This window comes from Mobula birostris, chromosome 17 (assembly GCF_030028105.1).
Source record: "Mobula birostris isolate sMobBir1 chromosome 17, sMobBir1.hap1, whole genome shotgun sequence".
Taxonomy (NCBI): Eukaryota; Metazoa; Chordata; class Chondrichthyes; order Myliobatiformes; family Myliobatidae; genus Mobula; species Mobula birostris.
This window is the reverse complement of record NC_092386.1, coordinates 43,883,498-43,899,429: the sequence shown is the minus strand read 5'-3', so window position 1 is coordinate 43,899,429 and position 15,932 is coordinate 43,883,498. Positions and strand designations below refer to the sequence as shown.

The 15,932-nt window shown below is 39.8% G+C and overlaps 1 protein-coding gene across 1 annotated transcript in view; it reads left to right on the top strand.

Annotated features, from left to right (window-relative positions):
• LOC140211642 (terminal uridylyltransferase 7-like) overlaps positions 1-15,932 on the top strand; it is a 69,468-nt gene that overhangs the window by 18,911 nt on the left and 34,625 nt on the right. Inside the window, exons 6-9 of the mRNA XM_072281615.1 lie at positions 393-481; positions 2,911-2,962; positions 3,984-4,053; positions 7,994-8,120. Coding sequence (XP_072137716.1) covers positions 393-481; positions 2,911-2,962; positions 3,984-4,053; positions 7,994-8,120 — 338 coding nt within the window. The remainder of the gene's footprint in view (positions 1-392; positions 482-2,910; positions 2,963-3,983; positions 4,054-7,993; positions 8,121-15,932) is intronic.

Sequence of the window (15,932 nt, the reverse complement as noted above, 5' to 3'; positions counted from 1 at the left end):
AATGTAGAAAGATAGTCATCCATTTTGGTAGAAAGAATAGAAAGGTGGTATAAGGTTTGTTTGTACACGAATTACTAAATTCTATATATAGTTGGCCATTTGGAAGCATTGTCACTGAATATATTCAATAAAGAGTTCAGTAGATCTTTACATATTAGTGGATTCAAGGGATATGAGATTATTGAACGAGAGTACCCCATGTTCTCAGTGAATGTGAAAAGGGCACAGGTTGCCTAATTTCAGTTCTACCTTTTTTTTTCAGGCTTACTATAAAATCCTTTTCTATACAAATATACCATAATACTGATTCTATTTCACATTGTAATAGTACTTTAAATAAACATTTGTATGATATTTATATATTGGTATTTCTTTTTTTTTAAATCATCCAGACTGCTCACTGAGACTCTATGGCTCTTCTTGCACAGGATTTGGCTTTAGAGATTCTGACCTTAACATTGATATTCAATTTCCAGCTCATGTAAGTTATTATAGATTGGGGGAAAAAAAAACCTTTGTACTATATATACAATCAGGTTTTAAATAAACTGTTATAGTTGGGACAATATAACAGATTAGAAGCATTCCTTAGTATTTAACCATCTGAATCTTAAATTCTTTCTTCATTTGCAAAATATGCACACCTTTTCGGATCTGCACTTCACCTGATATATTTTGTGAATTCCTGTTTCTGTAAGGCAGGTTTGCCTTCTCACCAAAACATGGGCTTCTGATCTCAGTTACAGATTCTAACAACACATACAGTGGTGCTAGAAAGTTTGTGAGTCCTGTAGAATTTTCTCTATTTCTGCATAAATATTAACAAAGTTTAATCAAATCTTCATGTAAGTCCTAATTAATTAAACCAGATAAAGAAAAAAATAAATAAATAACACAAAAACATTATACTTGTTCATTTATTCATTGAGAAAAATGATCCAATATTACATATATTTGTTGGAAAATGTGAACTTCTGGAGTAATGCCTTCTACAAAAGCTATTTGGAGTCAAGTGTTTCAATCAATGAGATGAGATTTGAGGTGTGTGTTGTAGAGGTGCCCTGCCCTATAAAAAAGACACTCAAAGTCAGGTTACTCAAAGCGCCTACTCTTCTCAAGAAAGATCTGTTTATGTGCACCATGCCTAGATCAAAACAACTTTCAGAAGACCTTGGAGGAAAAATTGTAGAGTTGCATGAAGCTGGAAAAGGCTACCAAAGTATTTCTAAAGATCTGAGTGTTCATCAGTCCACAGTAAGAGAAATTGTCTACAAATGGAGGAAACTCGGTACTGTTGCTACTCTCACTAGGAGTGGGCATCTGCAAAGATCACACCAAGAGCACAATGTGCAATGCTGAAGGAGGTGAAAAAGAACCCAAGGGTAATAGCAAAAGACCTGCAGAAATCTCTAGAACTTGCTAAAGTCTCTGTTCATGTGTCCACTATAAGAAAAACAATGAAAAAGAATGGTGCTCATGGAAGGACACCACAGAGGAAACCACTGCTGTCCAAAAAAAAACATTTCCTGCATGTCTCAAGTTAGCAAAAGACCACATGGATGTTGTACAACATTTCTGGGACAACGTTCTGTGGACAGATGAGATAAAAGTTGAACTTTTTGGCAGAAATGCACATTGCTATGCTTGGAGGAAAAAGGGCACTGCCCACCAACACCAAAACCTCATCTCAAATGTGAAGCATGGTGGAAGGGACATCATGGATTGGGACTGCTTTGCTGCCTCGGGGCCTGGACAGCTTGCAGTCATTGAGGGAACAATGAATTCAAAATTGTATCAAGTCCTTTTATAGGAGAATGTCCGGGTAGCAGTCTATCACCTGAAGCTTAATGGAAGTTGGATAATGTAACAAGACAATGATCCGAAAGACAAGAATAAATCAAGAGCACAGAATGGTCTATAAAGAAGAAAAGTTGTGTTTTGGAATGGCCGAGTCAAAGTCCTTATGTTAGTTCTACAGAAATGTTGTGGAAGGACCTGAAGCAAGCAGTTCGTGCAAGGAAACCCACCAACATCTCAGAGTTGAAGCAGTTTTGGAAGGAGGAATGGCCTAAAGTTTCTCCAAGCCGAGGTACAGGACTGATCAACGGTTACTGGAAACGTTTGGTTGAAGTTATTTCTGTACAAGGGGGTCACATGAGTACTGAAAGCAAAGATTCACATACATTTTCCAACAAATACATGTAATATTGGAACATTTTTCTTACTAAAGAAATGAACAAGTACAATGTTTTTGTGGTATTTATTTAATTGGGTTCTCTTTACCTAGTTTTAGGACTTGCATGAAGATCTGATCACATCTTAAGTCGTATTTAAGCAGAAATAGAGAAGATTCTACAGGGTTCACCAACTTTCTAGCACCACTATATGTTTAATAGTTAGCAGGGATTGTTTGTTTTTCCAAAGTTGAGTTTATTGGAATATGCACAAGTGCAACAAAAGACTTCGTTGTTGCAGCTGTATTAGCCTTGTATCAAACATTTTACATTCACTCACCTGCTCCACACACCTATTCATAATCTATAGTTTATTTAATCTCTCTTAAAAACAGTTCTGCCAGGATTCAAACTGGTTTCCATAACTAAATTAGCCTATATATCAACAAAAACTGTGATAATCTACAATTTTGGAATAACTTTTTAAAAAATGAATAGTTTTGATTAAATCCTGTTAAGTTCACAAAAAATGAAGACATTTAATACGTAGTTATAACTGCGTAGGACTGGTATATTGCAAACTCATAGAAGTTATAGTTGCAGACAGCCAGATGTTTTTAAAAATTGGAGTAATAGCACAATTTTCAAATAATATAAACAACCAAGAAAGTAGCTTTTGTTTGAAAACACTGTAAATGAATTTGTTTCATAAGTTAGATTTTTTTTTGTTCCTCAGATGAATCAACCAGATGTGCTGGTGCAAGTTCAGGAAAGCCTCAGGAATAGCAGTAAGTTTTTCAAATTATGTGGGATTCAGTTTTTCATGCATAATTAGCCTGTACTGCCTTTAAGGCCCTCCTTATTCTAGACGTTGCCTTATGTATACAAGAATGTAACTACAATTATGCAGTCAGTTTGCATCTCAATTTTTGAAATGATTTTACTCACGTTTTGCCTCAATTAAAGCAGACAGATATTATAATATACCTTGCCCTCTTAAGAGTTTGGCATGGACAGTATAGTGTACAATACAGGTGAGACAGTGAACAGGGCTCTACTTTACAGCACTAGTGATCCAAATTCAATCTTGACCTATGGTATTATGTGTAAGAAGTTTGTCCTTGTGAATTTGCAGGTTGATAGATTAACGAGTCACTAATTGCCCCTATTGTGTGGATGAATGGGTGGGATCCACAAAAGTAATGAGAATATGGGGAGAATAAAATGGGCGAGTGTCGGATAGTCAGTGTACACTTGGTGGGCCAAAGAGCCACCTACTTGTTTGATGCATCTCTCATGATTCAAAAAGACCATGTAGGGATATAAATTTTCTTTGAAACTGATAGCAGATTAAAAAGCAATCATATTTCAAAATACTTTTCAGCCTAGGGTCTTCTAGGTCAAATTTCATATGTAACGAACAGACCTATATTTACAATAATAATATTAATCATTAGTTGTCCTGCAAATCAAAATGGGGCCTCAGAATTTTATAGCTAACTGTTGACCTCTGAAAGGGAATTAACACATATATATACAGTGACTACATACCAGTTATGCTTAATTTTCTGCCATATATAAGATTTGTACTTGGAAAAGGAAGTAGTTCCTTCTGGGGGATCTGCATTTTGAATACCCGTACAGTCCTGAGCTGTTCAGATTAGTTTAGTTGTGGTTTTTATTCAAAAGTATTAACCTTTTCAGCCAATCCTTCTAACCCCATCGCTTCCAATGATGAGCAGAAAGAACAGTAATAATAGACAGAAGAATTGTTAAATAGATTTTTTTGCTCTTCCCAAATTTATTCAGTTTCTTTCATTGATGTTGAGGCGGAGTTCCATGCCAGAGTGCCTGTCATACTATGCAGAGACAAGCAAAGGTACGTTGGTACTTTTTTTTCAGTTGAATGTAAGTAACATAAATATATGTAACATGCATTGAGATTTATATTTATATAAAAGATGAAACCATTGTTTGCTGATAAGTCTAACAATGTACATATTTTTCAACATACCAAATATTAAACTAAATTCATTTCCTTGTAACATTTTGGTGTATTTAATCCTTTTTTCCCCCCCTTACTCTTCCGCTGTCCTCTGAGAAGAGGGTTTACCATAGAAACTTAGCAATTTTGAGCTGATATGTAGGAAGACTCTCGCTTACTTACAGTACATAATTTCTTCTCTTATTCATGATTAAATGTCACAGCACATGATAAACAATTAACTGATAGGAGAGGGGATAAAAACACATGGCTGCATTATTTCCCTTAACCAGTACCAGTCTTAAAACAGTTTATTTATGCTTGCAATTTAAATAGATATAAAAATCCACATTCTTTTATCTCCTATTTTCTTAATGCATTCATTGCAATATTTCATGGGATTAAAAGAAATATTCCAATCATTTTTGGATTCATGTTTGTTTATGAAAATAACCTTTTTAAATTCAATGTAATTTCCTGCACTTGTACAAATTTAAGATTTATTAGTGTTAATGGTTTTCCTGCATTGTTATAAACTTACTTAGCTTAACAGTAGCTGTTTAATAAGTTGATGTGCACTTTCTCAGTTTCCTTTACAGTGGAGAATCAAAACTTGTGACATGCGTGTTGATCTTTTGAGATATTAAACCTGTGAATCGATAGGTTCTTTTGAAGTGTCATACAAGGAAGTAGAAACATAAAAAAAATTGTCATGCCTTTAGCAATAAATGTCAATTTGCATGTTTTTCTGTAAAAGGCTGTTTTAATTTTTAAAAATGCTTTGAGGATCTCAGACAGTAAATTATTAGCCATGCTGATAAGCAGACTCCTTTCCATTGAGCTAGAGTACGTCTTTGTCCATGGGAAGTGTGAATGCTGAAGAAATTGTGGAGGCATTAGCAGCAATCTTTCAAGATTCATTAGAACCTGGAAGGGTTTTAGAGCACTGGAAAATTGCAAATATCACTCCACCCTATAAGAAGGAAGAAAGGCAAAAGACAGGAAATTAGAGGCGAGTTAGCCTAGTGGTTGGCAAGATGTTAGAGTCCATTACTAAGGGCAAGGTTTCAGGAAAATTGGTGACATGTGATAAAATGGGCTGAAGTGAGCACGGTTTCCTTAAGGGGAGATCTTTCCTGACAAATCTGTTGGAATTCTTTGAAGAAATAACAGTTAGGATAGACAAAGGCGAGTCAGTCCATGTTGCTTGCTTTTATTTTTAAAAGGCCTTTTTCAAGGTGCTGCACATGAGGCTGCTAGACAAGATAGGAGCCCATGGTATTACAGGATAGACACTTGTATGGATAAAAGCAAAACACAAAATGCTGGAGGAACTCAGCAGGCCAGGCAGCATCATAGACTTCTAGCAAATGCAGGTTTTCTCTCGTATAGTGAAAGACTGGCTGACTGGCAGGAGGCAAAGAGTGGCTGCCAGTGACTAATGGTGTTAGATAAGCTCCTTTTCATCTTAATGTTAATGATATGAGTGATAGAATTGATGACTTTGAGGCCAGATTTGTAGATGATAAAAGATTGGTGGAGAGGCAGGTAGTGTTGAGGAAGCAGGGGGTCTGCAGAAGGACTTGAACAGATTAGGAGATGGAATAGTAGTAGAAGATATATGTCATGCACTTTGATAGAAGGAATAAAGGTGTCGACTATTTTTCAAAACGGGTATTGAATTTAGTAATTGGTGATGCAAATATTTTTGGGATTCCTGGTGCAAGATCCCTTGAAGGTCAACTTGTAGGTTGAATTGGTAGTAAGGAAGGCAAATACAATGTTAGCATTCATTTTGTGAGAATGTAAGAGCTAGAATCTAATGCTGGAGGCTTTATAAGGCATTAGTTAAGTGGTGGTGTGGAGATGTGTCCCTTACCAAAGAAGGTGCAAGGTGCTTCTTCCCTCTGCTAACCTGCAGGTCTCCCTTGGGCAAGATGATTTACCTACTTAGCCCCCTAATCAGGGTCACATGAAGTCATGAGAGCAGGTAGTAGATAGTCATATGAGTAGCTGGTGCAGACCAGGCAGACTATCTGAGTATTGATAATGGCTGGGGTCACCCATCTTGTAAAGACACTGCCCAGAAGAAGGCAATGGCAAACCACTTCTGTAGAAAAATTTGTCAAGAGCAATCATGGTCTGTCATGGATAGACCATGATCGTCCACGTAATACGACACGGCACATAATGATGATGAAGTCAGACTACATTTGGAATATTGTGAGCAGATTTTGGCCCCATATCCTTAGGATGTTCTGGCATTGGAGAGGTTCAGAGGAGGTTCACGAGAATGAAAAGTTTAACATATGAGGGACATTTAATGGCTCTGGCCCTGTGCTCACTATAGTGATGAGTCAATACTATAGTGAGTACAACCTGGAGTCCATGGACCCCCTTGCTTAATGGTATTGGCTGGGAACCACAATACTATAGACGTATGGGGGGGGTAGTGGATCTCATTGAAACCTATCGAATATTGAAAGGCCTAGATAGACTGGATATGCAGAAGTTGTCCATTCACGGGTGAATCTAGGACCTGAGGGCACAGCCTTGGAATTGAAGGACATCATGTTACAAGAGAGATGAGGAAGAATTTCTTTAGCCACAGTGTGGTGAACCTGTGGAATCCATTTCCATAGACAACTGAGGAGGCTGAGTCATTGGGTATATTTAAAGTGGAGGTCGATAGGTTCTCGATTAGTAAGGGGCTCAAAGGTTGCAGGTAGAAAGTAGGTGAATGGGGTTGAGAGGGAAAATAAATCAGCTATGATCGAATGACGGAGTAGAATCAATGGCTGAATATCTCTGGACTACGATAGAGTATATGTGACAACATTATCAAACAAAGATATAAGCAGACTAGTTATCTATTGAATTACAACATTAAATGCATCAAGAAATACTACTCTGTATAGGTGGTATGCTTATGTAGTTGTATCCCTTTCTGTTGTAAAACAGCATGGATACCTTTCTTGTATTCTTAAATAAAATCATCCTTTGTGAAGGTCACTGGCTTTTTGCTGGGGATTCTGCATGTTAATAATTCTAATTACTTCAAATTGACTTGCAAGCAAGCACCGAAGTCTTAAATCCTAATTGCAGAGAGCTGTCACTCAAAGATATTACCAATTGGGTGTGCCCCTGTGCTAAGTCTTTACAAGGGCACATATGTCAATCAGGATCACTATCCCAGTAAGACTCTCAGATTCAGTAGAATTGTGAATTGTATTGATACTATTTATTCATGGATAGATCACAATTTCTTTGAATGGCCTGTTATCAAAATTCTCTTATCAGGCTGCAACTGCAACAGGCAAACTACAAGGCAAAGTGTTTCTGAAATAGTGACATCTTTATGATGTGAAAATGAGTTTTAACTAATGTCTGATATATGCAGAATGTAGCAAACAGAATCAGGAGTATTCCAATCACTAAGAGAAAATCTGCAGATGCCGACAATCCAAGCAACACACAAAATGCTGGAGGAACTCTGCAGGCCAAACAGCATCTATGGAAAAGAGTACAGTTGATATGTCAGACCGAAATCCTTCTGCAGGACTGGAGAGATAAAGATGAATAGATTTAAAAGATAGGAATTTAAAATCTACTCCTTTTTTTCTTCAGTCCTGCTGAAGGGTCTCGCCTGAAATGTCGACTGTACTCTTTTCCATAGATGCTGCTTGGCCTGCTGAGCGTCAGGAGTATATTAGCCTTGCTCACGGGAAAAAAGAGGCCATGTACTAATCGGTGTATGAACTTCTTTCTGAGAACATTGTACAGTTATGAATTAACCTATATAATTTTTTGATCTTCATCCTATACTCTTTTTCAGTGGCCTTTTGTGTAAAGTAAGTGCAGGCAATGAAAATGCATGGCTGACAACTTGTCACCTAGCTGCCTTGGCAAAGTTTGAACCTTCTCTTACTCCACTGGTTATTGCCTTTAGGACTTGGGCAAAGGTAAGAAATTCAGTTCTTATTCTGAAATTAAATAGTTATTAAGTACAAGTATGTATGTTTCATTACCTGTACTTATTAGCAATTTTATTCTTTGACAATTGCTTCTCCTTGAAACTTTGTATTTTGTTTGCTTTTGACTTCATTTTTAATAATATACCTCAAAATAAGAATTTTCAGGTAACTAGCATTTTTTTTCTGTCAGTAGTTATGAAGTGATCAAACCACTGAAATTAAATTTGAAATTAAAACTCAATAATCCCTATCGTTAAAAACAATGCATGACATCAACAGGCTATGAACACCCAAATGATGGACAATTGTACATACAAACTAGCTCCCATTGTATTATTAAACTCAGAAGTCTGTACATTTGATTACATCCATGCCTACAACCAACAGAACAACTTTTCCCTTACTCTCCAAATTTGGTGGTAGTTGTTATTATCTTCTGCACTTTCAATTCCATTCAGTCTAATACTGTTACCATATTGAATCTTTTTTGATTTTTGATTTTTCAACTTGTAAAAATGGAACCTGTTTGTCACCTGGGGGCATCCTATGATTTTTATGTATGTTATCATTCACATCATAAAACATTCCTAATGTTTTACTGAGAGGTGAACAAAAGCAGGGTGAAAAGGAGAAGGGTAAAAAGTGAAGAGAGGGCAAATTCAACTTTGAAGAGAATGAGCTCAGATGGCAAACTTGGAAATGACAGAATCAAACCAATGGTGTCTTGTATTGGGGATTTTTGCTGCAACTAGAGAAAAGTGAATCTGATTTTCAGGAAGTTGTAGACTGAAAATAAAACAGATGTTGCTAAGTTGAATGGGAATTTCTTAATTTTTTTATATTTTCATGATCAATGATATATTTATAAAGATATACATGCTGGAGTTCACTTTATGGTTAACCTTGCACTTCAACTATATAGTTAATATACAATTATAGGAAGGAGAAAGGCAAATGGTATGTATGTGCACTGTGAATCTTTGAAATTTTCCAGTCCTGCTGACTGGTTACTCAGTCACTAACTCGAGGTGATTAATAGTGTTTGATCTTGAAGGGAATCCAAAATTATGGGGATCAGACAGGGAAGTGTTCTTGACATCGAGGATTAAACATGACCTTATTGAGTGGCAACAGGCTCCAAAGACGTACTATCCAATTGTATAGTTGATTTTTCACTGTAAATTTTGCTGTAAAGAGGAGGATTAGTACCTTTATATTTAGAAACTGTTGCTGAACCAAATGGGAAACTGAATGAAAGATGGAAGAACAATTTACATGAAATATTTTTCTATCATTACAGCAATCAGCTGGTTTTAAACTATCAGATTTTGCATTCATTGCATGGCTGGGATCTCTTTCAAGTTTTTGATGTAATTTTTTTTATGTGTTGAATATATCACACCAAAGCAACTTCCAATTACCATTATAGTTAAAACTGAATTGTGCCATCCTGATATTATAATTAATAACTATGTATCCAGCAAGACAACAGATTTATCCACAGTATTCTTTTATTCCTTTCTAGAGATAGGTGAATAAAAATGTTGAAGATCTATTGAGAAAATGCTTGCCATCTGGTCTTGCCCTTGTATGCCATTCTGCCACATCAGAGAGCATTATTTTATGAGATTTATAATTAAAATTGTATAATTGGTCTATAAACAGAAATGAAGGGGTAGGTGTAAAGATTATTTTCAGGCTGGGAGATAATTTACAATGGCTTTTCATAAATGTCAGGTTTTTCCAATTCTTGTTTCAAGTCAAAGGTGAAGTAAGATTATAATTGATTTGAAACTTGAACTTAAAGATTTGATAAGATGTTTAAACGAGAAATGTAATGAGTGGTGTTCAATTTATAAAAGTAGGATATGACTGAAGAAATGTTTTTGGGAAGCAGAACATGGAAATACTGCATTTCATGAATTTTGATTCTTGTGTTTCAGTGAGCAGGGAAATCTTGGTAACTCCTTAAAGGTGGATAGTAGGTTGGTAAATTGATTTACAGTGATATGTTAATTGTTTCTGCATATAACATTTTTTTAAAAAAATAGTATGTAGAACATCATGAAACAACTTAAAAAAGCTGCACTCTTCAGCAAAGATAGCATCAAGATGGCAGTGATAAGTGGCTACTCTTTGTATGAAGCTCCAATGGGAATCATCAAATATTTCTGTTTAGGACTACAATAGCTGAAATCCATGGGTACTCCAGTAAGCAACATCATTTTAAGACAATTTTTAAAAAAATCTGTTGATCCTCAAAATTACCAAACCCCAGACGGTAGACTCAGGTTGTGTGTGTTGTTCCACTTTAAGAAAAAGGAAGCAAGTACTTTTGAAATGTGGAGCACTTAGAGCCCCGCATTCTACTATCCTGCTGGTGAATGTACAATCTCTGGAGATTGAAGCTGAAGACCTCAGCATGATTGCGTTACCAGAGGGACATCAGGGACTGCTGTGTACTTTGGCTCACACCCACCATTTCGGATGCAGTGCTGCAACCCAGAGGTTTCACCATCCACCACAAAGACAGGATAGCTCAGTCTTTTGAAGATAGGAGAGATAGAGTATGCTTCATGATTAACTCATCGTGGTAGACATAGCAGTTCTATCTCAAACCTGCTCACCCAACCTAGAACATCTAGAGACATAGAAAACCTACAGCACAATACAGGCCCTTTGGCCCACAAAGTTGTGCCAAACATATCTTTCTTTAGAAATTACCTAGGGTTACACATAGCCCTCTATTTTTCTAAGCTCTATGTACCTATCCAGGAGTCTCTTAAAAGACTATTGTCTCAGCTTGCTCCTGCCCCACCGAACTCGTTTCTGCATACCTCGACACGGCTTTATCCCCCCTTGTTTAATCCCTTCCTACCTATGTTTGTGACACTTCTCACGCTCTTAAACTTTTTGATGATTTTAAGTTCCCCGGCCCCCACCACTTTATTTTCACCATGGATGTCCAGTCCCTTATATACTTCCATCCCCCATCAGGAAGGTCTCAAAGCTCTACGCTTCCTTTTGGATGCCAGACCTAATCAGTTCCCCTCTACCACCACTCTGCTCCGTCTAGCGGAATTAGTCCTTACTCTTAATAATTTCTCCTTTGGCTCCTCCCACTTCCTCCAAACTAAAGGTGTAGCTATGGGCACCCGTATGGGTCCTAGCTATGCCTGCCTTTTTGTTGGCTTTTTGGAACAATCTATGTTCCGTGCCTATTCTGGTGTCTGTCCCCGACTTTTCCTTCGCTACATCGACGACTGCATTGGCACTGCTTCCTACACACATGCAGAGCTTGTTGACTTTATTAACTTTGCCTCCAACTTTCACCCTGCCCTCAAGTTTACCTGGTCCATTTCTGACATCTCCCTCCCCTTTCTAGATCTTTCTCTCTCTGTCTCTGGAGACAGCTTATCCACTGATGTCTACTATAAGCCTACTGACTCTCACAGCTATCTGGACTATTCCTCTTCTCACCCTGTCTCTTGCAAAAACGCCATTCCCTTCTCGCAATTCCTCCGTCTCCGCCGCATCTGCTCTCAGGATGAGGCTTTTCATTCTAGGACGAGGGAGATGTCTTCCTTTTTTAAAGAAAGCGGCTTCCCTTCCTCCACTATCAACTCTGCTCTTAAACGCATCTCCCCCATTTCACGTACATCTGCTCTCACTCCATCCTCCCGCCACCACACTAGGAATAGGGTTCCCCTGGTCCTCACCTACCACCCCACCAGCCTCCGGGTCCAACATATTATTCTCCGTAACTTCCGCCACCTCCAACGAGATCCCACCACTAAGCACATCTTTCCCTCCCCCCACCCCTCCCGCATTCCGCAGGGATCGCTCCCTACGCGACTCCCTTGTCCATTCGTCCCCCCCATCCCTCGCCACTGATCTCCCTCCTGGCACTTAACCATGTAAGCGGAACAAGTGCTACACATGCCCTTACACTTCCTCCCTTACCACCATTCAGGACCCCAAACAGTCCTTCCAGGTGAGGCAACACTTCACCTGTGAGTCGGCTGGGGTGATATACTGCGTCCAGTGCTCCCGATGTGGCCTTTTATATATTGGCGAGACCCGACGCAGACTGGGTGACCGCTTTGCTGAACACCTACGCTCTGTCCGCCAGAGAAAGCAGGATATCCCAGTGGCCACACATTTTAATTCCACATCCCATTCCCATTCTGACATGTCTATCCACGGCCTCCTCTACTGTAAAGATGAAGCCACACTCAGGTTGGAGGAACAACACCTTATATTCCGTCTGGGTAACCTCCAACCTGATGGCATGAACATCGACTTCTCTAACTTCCGCTAATGCCCCACCTCCCCCTCGTACCCCAACTGTTACTTATTTTTATACACACATTCTTTCTCTCACTCTCCTTTTTCTCCTTCTGTTCCTCTGAATATACTCCTTGCCCATCCTCTGGGCACCCCCCCCTTGTCTTTCTTCCTGGACCTCCTGTCCCATGAGCCTCTCGTATTCCTTTTGCCTATCACCTGTCCAGCTCTTGGCTCCATCCCTCCCCCTCCTGTCTTCTCCTATCATTTTGGATCTCCCCCTCCCCCTCCAACTTTCAAATCCCTTACTCACTCCGTTCAGTTAGTCCTGACGAAGGGTCTCGGCCTGAAACGTCGACTGCACCTCTTCCTAGAGAAGCTGCCTGGCCTGCTGCGTTCACCAGCAACTTTTATGTGTGTCTCTTAAAAGACCCTATCGTATCCGCCTTCGTCGCTGGCAGCCCATTCCATGCACTCACCTCTGTCCACGTAATAAAACAAATAAATAAAATTAAACTTAACCCGGACATCTCCTCTGTACCTACTTCCAAGTGCCTTAAAACTGTACCCTCTCATGGTAGCCATTTCAGCCCTGGGAAAAAGTCTCTGACTATCCACACGATCAGTGCCTCTCATCATTTTATACACCTCTATCAGGTCACCTCTCATCCTCCGCAGCTCCAAGGAGAAAAGGCCAAGTTCACTCAACCTATTCTCATGAGGCATGCTCCCCAATCCAGTCAACATCCTTGTAAATCTCCTCTGCATCCTTTCTATAGTTTCCACATCCTTCCTGTAGTGAGGTGACCAGAACTGAGCACAGTACTCCAAGTGGGGTCTGTAAAGCTGTCTTCCTTTTAAACTCTTCCCGCTGGTCTAACTTGCTGACGTCCACACGCCTGCTCAGTCGTGCCTCAGTCAAACCGCTGAAGAAAAAATGACCTTTTATACTCTTCCCGCCAGTCTAACTGGCTGACATCCATGTGCCTGTGCAGTCGTGCCTCAAACAAACCGCTGAAGAAAAAATGACTTCCTTTTAAATTCTTCTCGCCGGTCTGGTAGTCAAGTGTCATCTATTTTATCTGCCTAAGAGGTTTTCTGCTGCCATCCTGGCAGTGTTCTACATTCCACCTTCGGCAAACGTCAGGCAGGCACTGGAGGAGCTGAGCACCATGATCAGCAGTCATAAAGCAATACAGCCTGATGCCTTCTCTATCAATGTGGAGGATTTAAAACAGTCCCTGAACAACTACCACCAGTATATCATCTGTGGAGCCAACACACTTGACCACTGTTATACTGCCAGACCACGCCACACATTGGAAAGTCTGATCACGTGGCTGTACTCACGTCATACAGGCAGAGACTGGGGACTGCAGCACCTGTGGCGAGGGCGAAGAATGTATGGTCAAGGGAAGCAGAAGAGTGCTGACGGGATTGTTTTGAGTCTGTGGGCTGGGCAATATTCAGGGATTCATCTTCAGACCTGAATACGCCACAGTTGTCTCCAACTTCAGGACCTGTATGGATGAGTGCGTGCATTCGAAAACATGCCAGATATACCCAAACCAAAAGCTGTGGATGAACCAAGAGATTCATAGTCTGCTGAGGGCAAGGTCTGTGGCATTCAAGAACACTGATCGGGATTTATAAGTCCAGGTAAAACCTACAGAAGGCTGTTTTAAGAGCAAAAAAGCAGTTCTGATTGAATTTGGAGACAATTTGATGCACATCAGCTCTGGCAGCGTTTACAGACCATTACTTCCTATAAGATGAAGCCTAACATCGTGAATGGCTGTGATGCTTCTCTCTTAGATAACCTCAATGCCTTTTATGCATCTTTAAAAGGGAGAATAAAACTACACCTACGCGAATCCCTATAGCAACTGGTGACCCTGTGACCTGCTTCAGAGGCCGACTTCACAAGGCTTCATGCTTGGGTGGTGTACCTTGTAGGGCATTGAAAACCTGTGCCTACCAACTGGGAGGAGTGTTCAAGGACATCTTCAATCTCTAACTGCTGGAGTCAGAGGTTTCCACCTACTTCAATAAGGTGACAGTCTTGACAGTGCCCAGGAAGAGCATGGTGAGCTGCCCCAATGACTACTATGCAGTTGCACTCAGATCTACTGTGATGAAGTGCTTTGAGATGTTGGTCATGGCCAGAATCAATTCCTGCCTAAGCGATTCTCTGGACTCGCTGCAACTTGCCGATCGCCACAATAGGTCTACAGTGGGTGTAACCTCACTGGCTCTCCAGTCAGCCTGGGATCGCCTGGACAATAGCAATACCTACTGCCTCCTGTTTATTGATTGCAGTTCACCATTCAATGCAACCATGTTCTCGGTACTAATTAACACACTCCAGAAGCCCTCTGCAGTTGGATCTTTCACTTCCTTGTCGGGAGACTACGGTCAGTGAGTTGGAAATAACATCAGCTCCTCTCTGACAATCAACACTGGTGCACCTCAGTGATGTGTACTTAGCCCACTGCTCTACTCTCTCTACACCCATCTGTGTGGCTAGGCACAGCTCAAGCACCATCTATAAATTTGCTGATGACACAACTATTGTTGGCAGAATTTCATTTGGTGACGAGGAGGTGTACAGGAGTGAGATAGATCAGCTAGTTGAGTGGTGTCACAACAACCTTGCACATAACCAAGGAATTGATTGTGGACTTCAGGAACGGGATGTTGAGGGAACACATACCAGTCCTCATTGAGGGATCTGCAATGGAAAGGCTAAGCATTTTCATGTTCCTGTGTGCCAACATATGAGGATCTACCCTGGGTCCAACATATTGATAAATTTACAAAGAAGGCATGACAGCGGCTATTTTTCATTAGGAGTTTGAGGAGATTTGGTATGTCATCAAAGACTCTTGCAAAGAGCATTACAACTGGTTGTATCACTGTCTGGTATGGAAGGGCCACTACACAGGATCAGAAAAAGCTGCAGAAAGTTGTAAACTCAGTCAGCACCATTATGGGCAGTAGCCTTCTGAACATCGATGTCCCCTTCAAAAGGCGATGTCCCAAAAGTTGATATTTATCAGTAAGGAACCCCATCACCCAGGTCATGCCCCCTTCTCTTTGCTCGAGGAGGATGCACAGGAGCCTGAAGATACACATTCAAAGTTTCAAGAACAGCTTCCTATCCACCATCAGATTTCTGAATGAACAATGAAATCATGTACACTAACTTGCTATTTTTTTGCTCTTTTTTGCATTAATTTAATTTGTATGTATCTCTTACTGTAACTTATTCTTGTAATGTACAGCTACTGGAAAACAAATGTCACGACATGTGCCAGTGATGTTAAGCCTGATTCTGATTCAGTATTCTTAACTTTGAGGAACAGAAGGTTGAGAAATGACCTGAGAACTTTTCAGGATGTGAGGTTTTGATGCAGCAGTCGGTATTAAACTTTTTGGTAACTGAATTAGTAACAGGCTTCATGAATTTAAATAACCTGCCAAATATCTAGATTGCAGATTACAAATGCCTCT